Source organism: Limulus polyphemus, unplaced genomic scaffold, assembly GCF_000517525.1.
Source record: "Limulus polyphemus unplaced genomic scaffold, Limulus_polyphemus-2.1.2 Scaffold3565, whole genome shotgun sequence".
Lineage (NCBI taxonomy): Eukaryota > Metazoa > Arthropoda > Merostomata > Xiphosura > Limulidae > Limulus > Limulus polyphemus.
In genome coordinates, this window is record NW_013669175.1 from 59,879 (window position 1) to 69,895 (window position 10,017).

At 34.1% G+C, this 10,017-nt stretch overlaps 2 protein-coding genes across 2 annotated transcripts in view; both read left to right on the forward strand.

Moving 5' to 3' along the window:
- The window catches only part of LOC106469597 (serine-rich adhesin for platelets-like), an 8,506-nt gene extending 3,706 nt beyond the window's left edge, over positions 1-4,800 (forward strand). The window contains exon 3 of the mRNA XM_013930099.1: positions 4,377-4,800. Coding sequence (XP_013785553.1) covers positions 4,377-4,800 — 424 coding nt within the window. The remainder of the gene's footprint in view (positions 1-4,376) is intronic.
- Positions 4,801-6,050: 1,250 nt separating this feature from the next.
- Positions 6,051-7,166, forward strand: LOC106469598 (FMRFamide receptor-like). Its single transcript, XM_022398167.1, has one exon. The coding sequence runs from the start codon at positions 6,051-6,053 to the stop codon at positions 7,164-7,166; it is 1,116 nt and encodes a 371-aa protein (XP_022253875.1).
- Positions 7,167-10,017: the final 2,851 nt, after the last annotated feature.

Here is a 10,017-nt window from a genome sequence, read left to right on the forward strand (position 1 = left end):
GTTACTTGTTTAAGTAAGGTGTAAACAATAAGACTTCTACACTGTTACTTGTTTAAGTAAGGTGTAAACAATAAGACTTCTACACTGTTACTTGTTTAAGTAAGGTGTAAACAATAAGACCTCTACACCGTTACGTGTTTGAGTAAGGTGTAAACAATAAGCCTTCAAGGATTTCGTTATGTTGTGTAATAATTGAAATAGGAAGGAATAACATTTTTATACGGTGTGTGTTATTCATTTTTCGGCATACGTTTTTTGGGCCAACCTGTACTTTAAAGTGCATGTTAATGAAAATAAAAATGTATAAACAAAATAGCATAAGTAATAAAAAAAGCCATCAAAAATGAGAACTTGATAAATAGCGTAAGTCGTTTAACTTTATTTAATGACCTGTTTGCTACGTGGATATACAGCACGTTTTTTTAAACTTTTGTTTGATATATTATATATGCCAAGAAGTTTTGTGATTAATCAGCATTTACTTTTCAACTATTAATGTTGATCATTAAGTGTTCCTTAATTTTTATAAAACTGTGGATTGACGAACATGCATATCCTTTCACTATTAAACGTCATACTAACTAAAAGCAAGTTACCACACACACACACAAAAACATACTACATTACGTAGAGTATAAAGAGAGCCTCTCTAAAAAAACGGCCCCCCAGTAGCACAGCGGTATGTTTACGGACTTACAACGCTAGAAACCGGGTTTCAATACCCGTGGTGGGCAGAGCACAGATAGCCCATAGTGTAGCTTTGTGCTTAACTTCAAAACAACAACCTAAAAAAAACTTTTACCTTTCATTTTTCTATTCGCATACGGATTTCAAAGCTTGTCAGATGAAAGATGTTGAAGATAACTTGATGAGGAAGAAACTTTTTCTCGAGAGGAAATTCATGCTCTTGGAAATGAAATATACAAAAATTTCCTTTCCTATTTTAAAATTTAATGATTAACTAACTAAGGAAATACAAACATGCAGTTTTCAACATGTTGTAGCCAAACTCAAACAGTTGTTATTAACATGCCAGTAGATTTCTACGTGTACACCATCAGTGGCTCTCGATTTCAGTCCAGGTTCGCTGCAATATGTCCACAATTACAGTGGCGATGGCGTCCGTTATCCTGATCTTTAGCTTCGTGATGTTTTTTTAAATGTGTGCGATACACGATACCCTTAACATACCTCCACACCTCTTTATTGTACTGACGTTTGTAATTACCATGAACCACAGTCACTGACTTGGTATCCACAAGTCAAACGAAGCATTGAGCCTTTTCCTGTACGGTTGCCATTTTACTGGATAACACTACTCATTGGAATGAAAACAACATAACAATAAAACTTATTTCAGTTGGGCTACAAGATGTTGAAAACTACATGGTTGTACTTTCTTAGTTACTTAATAATTAAATTTTATAATAGAAAAGATAATTTTGGGGCATCCTGTATTTAACCAACGGAAAAGAGGTTTTATCTTGTTATGTTTTTATTTTTTTTGCAATGCTTCTTACACATAGTCATCCCTGATTTTGAAACGATAGACTAGAGGGAAAACATAAAAGTCAGTAGCACCCACCGCCAACTCTTGGGAATACTCTTGTCAAATCAAATGATAGGATTTGACCGTCGCTCTTATAACGCATCCACGGCTCTAACGTGCACAGAGCATTTTCGAGACAAGTCGCGAACAATGAATCATGAAATTCACAGTCCGGGCAGACTAACTACTAGAACATGCCCGGCTCCAAGAGGTCTGAAAGAGCAATAACCAATCATATTACTCCAAAATTGAGTCACAAAGTAGTAATTGCATGAGATGCTATTTCCATAACTGATAACACAGGCCTGCGAAATTAAACTTTAAGAAAGTTGTTTTGGTTTTAATAACGGATTTTCCATAATTTAACTACGCAGATTTCGAAAATAATATTCTTTTTTTTCTATCACGTGAGGATTTTTTATAAATCGGGAAGAAGAAAAAAAAAACTCTTACTTAGATCAAATTATTATTTCGTTTACCACAATGAACATATTTTATTATTATATTTGTTAACAAAAATACAAACAAACTGAAGAAAAGGGAAGAACATTGATGTCAAACGAATATGCATCCTCATTCATTCTGTTTTGTGTGTGTATGTGTGAAATCTGCGTCTTATAGTCTCAAAACGGCGTGTTGTGGTCTTTCTTTTATGTATCACGTTATGACGTTTAATGAAAAACCCGTACGTGATGGAGAAAAATGGATATAATTTTCGGATTCAGCATACAGGAATTACTGTAGAACATGTAAAAATTTCAAGACAATAGAACCATCGCAGGCCTGTGTTATTTCTATCTTATGCTTTGTTAATGTTTTTCTACACTCAAAATAATCTGTATAAATCACAGAATATTAGGTGACAGCTAAGAAATTTGTGAACGACGTTTCGTTGGTTAGACCACATAAAATAATGCTAAGCAAAATAAAATATGTATGTTTTATTTTTTGGAACGCTTTGGCCTTAGGGAACCAACTGCTCTGGTAGAATAGGTCTTATATTTATTGAAGATGTTATACTTTTGACAATAACTACGTGTACCAACAAACATCTCCCAGACACAAAAAAGATACGAACAGTGAATAGATAAAGCTGTTTTGCATAAATTAAGATAAGTGTGTTGAAAATGTAGGAATGTCAGAGCAGCTTATGAAATTTGATGCACGATATATTGATCATTAACAAGTGAATAAAACTATGAAGAGCAATGGATCCTTAAACAAGAGATTTTTTTTTTTTTTAAAGAGTTTGAAAAGAGTTATTTTCAGAGTTTCAACTAGCGTTTTAATTTTCTGGAGGAAACTAAAAAAAAATATATATATACCATTTGTGTGAATTCAGTAAAAATTTTAAAGCTTATATTTTATTCCAATTCTTTGTCTTTTTTTTTTTTGGAAAATATGCAAATCCCATTTGACCACGTGATCTTCTGTTACACAAACACACACAAACAAACACAAATAAGTGATCTTCTGTTACACAAACGCATACAGACAAACACAAACAAGTGATTTTATGTTACACAAACAAATACAGACAAACAAAAGTAAGTGATCTTTTGTTACATAAACACATAAAGACAAACACAAATAAGCGATCTTCTGTTATACAAGCCCATACAGACAAACACAAAAAAGCGATCTTCTGTTATATAAGCCCATACAGACAAATATAAACACGGAAACAAATGATTTTCTGTTTGTTTGTTTGTAGTTATGCACAAAGCTATACAATGGGCTATTTGGGCTCTGCCCACCACTGGTATCGAAACCCGGATTTTAGCGTTGTAAGTCCGCAGACATACCGCTGTGCCACTGGGGGGGGGGGGCTTGAATTTATACAGTAGTTACACACGTTAACACAAATATTTTACACAATTTTTATCGGGCAACATTAATTCAATATTAAACTTCTCGTAGCTGTACATCTCTCAGACTCAGCAAACTGCATGTGATTTAGCGGGTACTAGTGTTTTTCAGGTTAACAGCTGAATACAAAGAAAACTCAGTGGCGGACGCAGAATGGGGTTCGAGCGGTTCGTCGAATTCCCCTAGAGAATTTATTACGTCACATAATTGTTTAAAAGTAAGGGATATATAATTATTCTGACGTTTAGAACGGTGTTCTACACTTTTAGATACCCACTTGAATCGTAAGTCAGTCACTTCCGGCCACGTGTTTCCTGTATTCAAAGTTATAGTAAAGCACACTCTAACTTGTAGAGCAAGAGAAACTAGGCTATTCTACACGTGGTGTATCTGATTTTGTGAATATGATGAGGTGGTACTGGTTGAGGGGGACGCATGAAGGTTTCACTTTATGTGTCTAAAGGAGAGAAGGGGGTGTACTGTATTTTGGGTTGAAGACAATTTTCTGTAGTTCACAGATGAACGCTTCTAGAACCTAAGTTAATCAAAAATCCTGAATCTGTTACCAGGAAAAAAACAAACAAAAGCACAATATATTTGGAGTGTACTTCACTGCAATACCTCACTGGAACGATTCTTTTTAAACAGTGATAAGCTTTTTTCATAACCTTAAGCAACTGATTATTTATTACTTATTTTGTCAATTTTTAAGCTTCTTCCTCTCAGAGTGACGTGACGCAAGGTATCGACTGTGTACTTACACTACTTTTGTTGCTTTTACGACGCATGCGCCACAAGTGACAGATTAAAGGTTACATAAAGTCCCTCTACACGCTTTCATTCCTCAAGTGTCGCTGATGATGTCGACAGGAAAGCCGCCCAACAATAAGGGAAAAATTCTAGCAGGGAAACTTATATAAGTTAATCGAAAAGCTGATTGAAAGTTATAATCCATTAGATTAGAAAACGACTATTACTGTACACGAGAAGATGTTTGTCTGAAGGAAGTGAGCACTTATCAAGAATCTAGAACACTTTTTGTTTGTCTGAAGGAAGTGACCACTCTTCAAGAATCTAGAACACTTTTTGTTTGTCAGAAGGAAGTGACCACTTATCAAGAATCTAGAACACTTTTTGTTTGTCTGAAGGAAGTGACCACTTATCAAGAATCTAGAACACTTTTTGTTTGTCTGAAGGAAGTGACCACTTATCAAGAATCTAGAACACTTTTTGTCTGTCTTCAAGAAGTGACCATTTATCAAGAATTTAGAGCAATTTTTGTTTGTCTTCAAGAAGTGACCACTTATCAAGAATCTAGAACACTTTTTGTTTGTCTGAAGGAAGTGACCACTTATCGAGAATCTAAAACACTTTTTGAGTAATATTGTAGTTTGTACTGTTTCCTTTGTATAAATGTTCCACTTGTGTAATATCGTTGTTTGTACTGTTTCCTGTGTTTAAATGTTCCGCTTGTGTAATATCGTTGTTTGTACTGTTTCCTGTGTTTAAATGTTCCACTTGTGTAATATCGTTGTTTGTACTGTTTCCTTTGTTTAAATGTTCCACTTGTGTAATATCGTTGTTTGTACTGTTTCCTTTGTTTAAATGTTCCACTTGTGTAATATCGTTGTTTGTACTGTTTCCTTTGTTTAAATGTTCCACTTGTGTAATATCGTTGTTTGTACTGTTTCCTTTGTTTAGATGTGAATAGCAGAAGACTTTTTCAATGGTCTTAAAATTTCCATTGAAAAGCGCATTACGAATTCTTGTTTGATCAATCGTTCACCCTTTGAAACCTAACATTTCGGTCTTTAAATAAGGTATTTTCAAACCTTCTAATGTGTAGTGTGCTTGTAAGCATGAGTTTTAAAAGGAAATATATTTAGAACATTTTTCAACGTGTTTCCTTAAAGTGACATATCTCATCAGAAGACAAAAGAATTTAGAAAGATTCTCTATTTGTTTGAAATTCGGTTCTTATAAACTAATTGGTGAGTTAGAGACAAATTGTTCCTGCTTACAAAGTAATACCATGTGGTACCTTTTAAAACCTGAAACTAAAAGTGCTCTCTCTCTCTCTCATTTTCTCTGCAACTATTCAAAAGCTCGTATCTTTTGATGGTTAAACCATGCGATTGTCTTCCAACTATTCAAATGAACAAACCGTGCCCAATTCGCGCCTCCCGGATCTACTTTTTTAATAGGAAATAATTGAATCAACTTTTTTTTTGGAGGTAATGCATTTTTCGAATCTTCAAAGTCTGATCGATCATTCCGAAAAGATGCCATTATAGATTGAGATGTAACAGAAACTTGTTTCATCTTGTTCTATGATGCAAATCTGTAATATCAAGGCAGAGTAAGTATATCAAATCTGTAATATCAAGGCAGAGTAAGTATATCAAATAATGGGTGGATAGAAATTAACTTTGTTTTCAGGAGAAAAAAAATCATTAATTTTAGGTTTTGAAAAGAAACGGTTGAAAATTTAGATAACTTTACTAATAATTATCTTTGACTTATAGCTATTTTGTCCTAATTATCAAACATCATACAGAAACAGACTAGAAGTTCCGTTTCGTCAGATTGACTCTTAACTTTAATATAATAACAAGGAAGACAAGCTTGCAAGATGAATCAGACATTTGAACGGATGAACGATACGTGGCGCGGATTTGGGAGCGAGGATGGTTCATCAGGACCAATTTCCAATTTAGAACTGTTATCCACTGGTGTTGGTATTACTGCTTTGAGTATCCTGGGTATAACAGGAAATGTTATCTCACTTTTTGTATTATCTCGACCTCAGATGCACTCCTCCATCAATTGCAGTCTCCAAGGTTTGGCCATCTTCGATACGGGAGTTTTAATGTGTGCTTTAATCATGCTAGGCTTAACAACCCTGGGGAAAATAGTATACTGGCTACATTTTTACACGTGGATCATCTTTCCGTTTATCGTGCCCGTGATTTATCCATTAGCTTTGATTGCTCAAACAGGATCGGTGTGGATGACGGTCGTCGTCACCATAGAAAGGTACGTAGCAGTTTGCCATCCTCTTCACGCTAGGTCATTGTTTACGTACAAGCGCTCGAGGGTGTACAATCTTCTCGTGACTGGAGTAGCAGTTTGCTACAATATTCCTCGGTTTTGGGAAATTCAAAGGATCGAAGTTTGGGATTCCTTCACTAATTCCACAGCGTATGACATCCAACCTTCGGAATTCCGTAAAAACAAAGTCTACTTCGAAATCTATTATATTTGGATGTACTTGTTAATTATGTATTTTCTTCCGTTTCTTACCCTGGCTGTTCTTAACACATTCATTTGGCGTTCTGTCAAACAGGCGAACAGAGATCGTCAGAAACTTAGTCTCAGGCAGCGAAAAGAGATCAGTCTAGCCACCATGTTGCTATGTGTCGTGGTGATATTCCTAATATGTAACATCACCGCTCTTATAGTTAATATTCTGGAATACTTTGACGTGAACTGGGGCTCTTTGGCGCTTTTTTCTAATCTGCTGGTGACATTCAATTCTTCAGTTAACTTCATAATTTATTATATTTTCGGACACAAGTTCAAACAGACGCTATTTTTATTATTCTGCAAAAAAAAGCTACGTCGGACTCAGACTTCCACTTCCGGTACAAATCGAAGTGTTTGGATAAGATTTCAGTCCACCAGGTGTCGCCAGCCACATCTTCAAGACACTAATTCGAAAAAAAGAACAGCGAGTGTAAACCTCTAACATAATGAGAACTAACAAAATCATCACGATGTTTGTTTCGAACTGAAAATTCTTCTAAGTGGCGGGAATGTTTAGGTGTTTTCTTTGAAAAATGAATACCACCATCACGGAGTGAAATGTTTAACACATGTATGACTTTGTGACAATCAATAAGAACAGTCCTGACAATGTTAGCGCTAGTTTGTTTATATAATAATATGATGAAGACTTAAAAAACTGAAAATACCCTAATCTATATTCAAGAAAACATAAATGATATATATGTATATATATAATCAAACGTTTAGAACAATGTAATACTAGTGTATTAAAAACTTTATGAATTATTGATGTAATTTTTATTTATTTATTTGCAACTTGTCAAAGTTATCTATCAAGAACTACTCTAAAGTATTGTGTTAATCGTTTTAGTTAATAATAATGTGAAAAATAAGCAAGACGATTATCTGTTGTTAAAATGAACTACAATAACAACAATAAGATTATCTGTTGTTAAAATGAACTACAATAACAACAATAAGATTATCTGTTGTTAAAATGAACTACAATAACAACAATAAGATTATCTGTTGTTAAAAATGAACTACAATAACAACAATAAGATTATCTGCTGTTAAAAATGAACTACAATAACAACAATAAGACTATCTGTTGTTAAAAATGAACTACAATAACAACAATAAGATTATCTGTTGTTAAAAATGAACTACAATAACAACAATAAGATTATCTATTGTTAACAATTTACTACAACAATAACATTAAGATCATCTATTGTTAACAATTAACTACAGCAATAACAATAAGATTATCTATTGTTAACAATTAACTACAACAATAACAATAAGATCATCTATTATTAAAAATGAACTGCAATAACAACAATAATATTAACTATTGTTAACAATTAACTACAACAATAACATTAAGATCACCTATTGTTAACAATTTACTACAACAATAACATTAAGATCATCTATTGTTAACAATTAACTACAGCAATAACAATAAGATTATCTATTGTTAACAATTAACTACAACAATAACAATAAGATCATCTATTATTAAAAATGAACTGCAATAACAACAATAATATTAACTATTGTTAACAATTAACTAGAACAATAACATTAAGAGTTTTATGTATCTCGATTTCTTGTGATTCATTTTATGACATTGCGTTTTCCTAGTTAAGAGAAGTGTATAAGATTAGCTACATTATTTACTAAGTTATGTTTTCGTTCTGTTCATGTGCTTAGCTGGTTTTGATTAGAAGTTGTATATAAACAATTAACACTCACGGTAGGCATACAGGGTCAGTTTTAAAGTTGTGAGTTTAATAAATTGTTTAGACTGTGTTTGTGAATGTTGTGCTGTGTATATTAATAAAGTTATGAAATTCCATCAAAATGTTTATGTGAGGGTTCTAGTGGACTTTCTATTCCAGCATCTTAATGACATAATACACACGTGATCAAAGATTAACATGGATTTTCAGTTTGTGTTAAGTGAAAAAAAAAAAAAAGACGCCACATACAACTAAATCTCAGGTTTTGTTTGTTTGTAGTTATTGGGCTATCTGTGCTGTGCCCACCACCAGGGGTATAGTGTTGCTGGTTTGTTTGTTTGTAGTTAAGCACAAAACTGCATAATGGGCTATCTATGATATGTCCGCCACCAGGGGTATAGTGTTGTTGGAGTGTACAGGAACATTAGAGCTGTGTGTGTGTGTTTATGTATTTTCTTATAGCAAAGCTATCTGCTGTGTCCACCGAGAGGAATCGAACCCCTGATTTTAGCATTGTAAATCCGAAGACTTACCGTTGTCCCACCGGGAGACCATGAGAGCTGAGTTCTGACACTTCAAAAATGAAAAGTATGTATATTAAAAAAACGTTATTTGGTTTACTCCTGAAATTGAATGTCTTTTATAACCAAACACTTAATCAGAGGTCGCTGTTTTTAGCTATTCGTGGTGGTAAGATAGAAAGTTTGGAAGGCATTATAATAATCAAGGTTGTTAATATTATAGTGGTGTTAGTAAGATGGTCAATTAATAAGGTATGCGACTTTAAAACTTGTGTTAATGTCAGTTATTTTTATTTGGTACAGAGTTGTTGTTTATTTTTTGTCTTGCTGTTTAATTCAACAGAAGTTCAGTTATCTGTTTTCTCTCCCTACCATATGCTTATTCAATTTAGTTTTAATATAAGCAGTCTCAAGTTATTAGTGTTGAATATATTTTCCTTATTCAAAAATGGACTCAAAAAATTTTAAATTTAGCACTGTACGACTGCATACCATAGGTATCGAAACCCGGTTTTTAGCGTTATAACTCCGCGGACTTACCGCTGTGCCACCGGGGGCTCGAGGGGGTGAGGACAAATACCAGGTAATATAAGAACTAGGTGCTTTCCCAAGATTCACACTCTAGATCAGTGGTTCCCAACCTTTTCTCCACCAAGGACCCATTTTATTATCATTTTTTCCCCCACGGTCCCCCATGTTTTTGAAAGATTCCGCCTACCCAACAAACTGTTTTTAGTAACTAATAATTAACTCGTTCTCCCACTTTTCGCTATAACATAAAAGACTTATATAACTGAGTGTGCAATTAAAAAAACCCATCAGTATTAAAAATCTTACTTGTTTAATGAGAGGGTATTCCCTACGCGGACCCCCAGGGGTCCGGGGACCCCAGGATGGGAACCACTGCTCTAGATAATCATATTGACAGTTTTTTCAAGTTAAACATAAAGATACACAATGAGCCGTCTGTGCTGTGTCCACCACGAGTATCGAAAACCGGTTTCTTAGTGCTATAAGTTCACAGACATGCCGCTGGGCCTGG

Coding starts and splice junctions, on each gene's coding strand:
- LOC106469598 (XM_022398167.1), top strand. CDS start 6,051: ATGAATCAGACATTTGAACGGATGAACGATACGTGGCGCGGATTTGGG.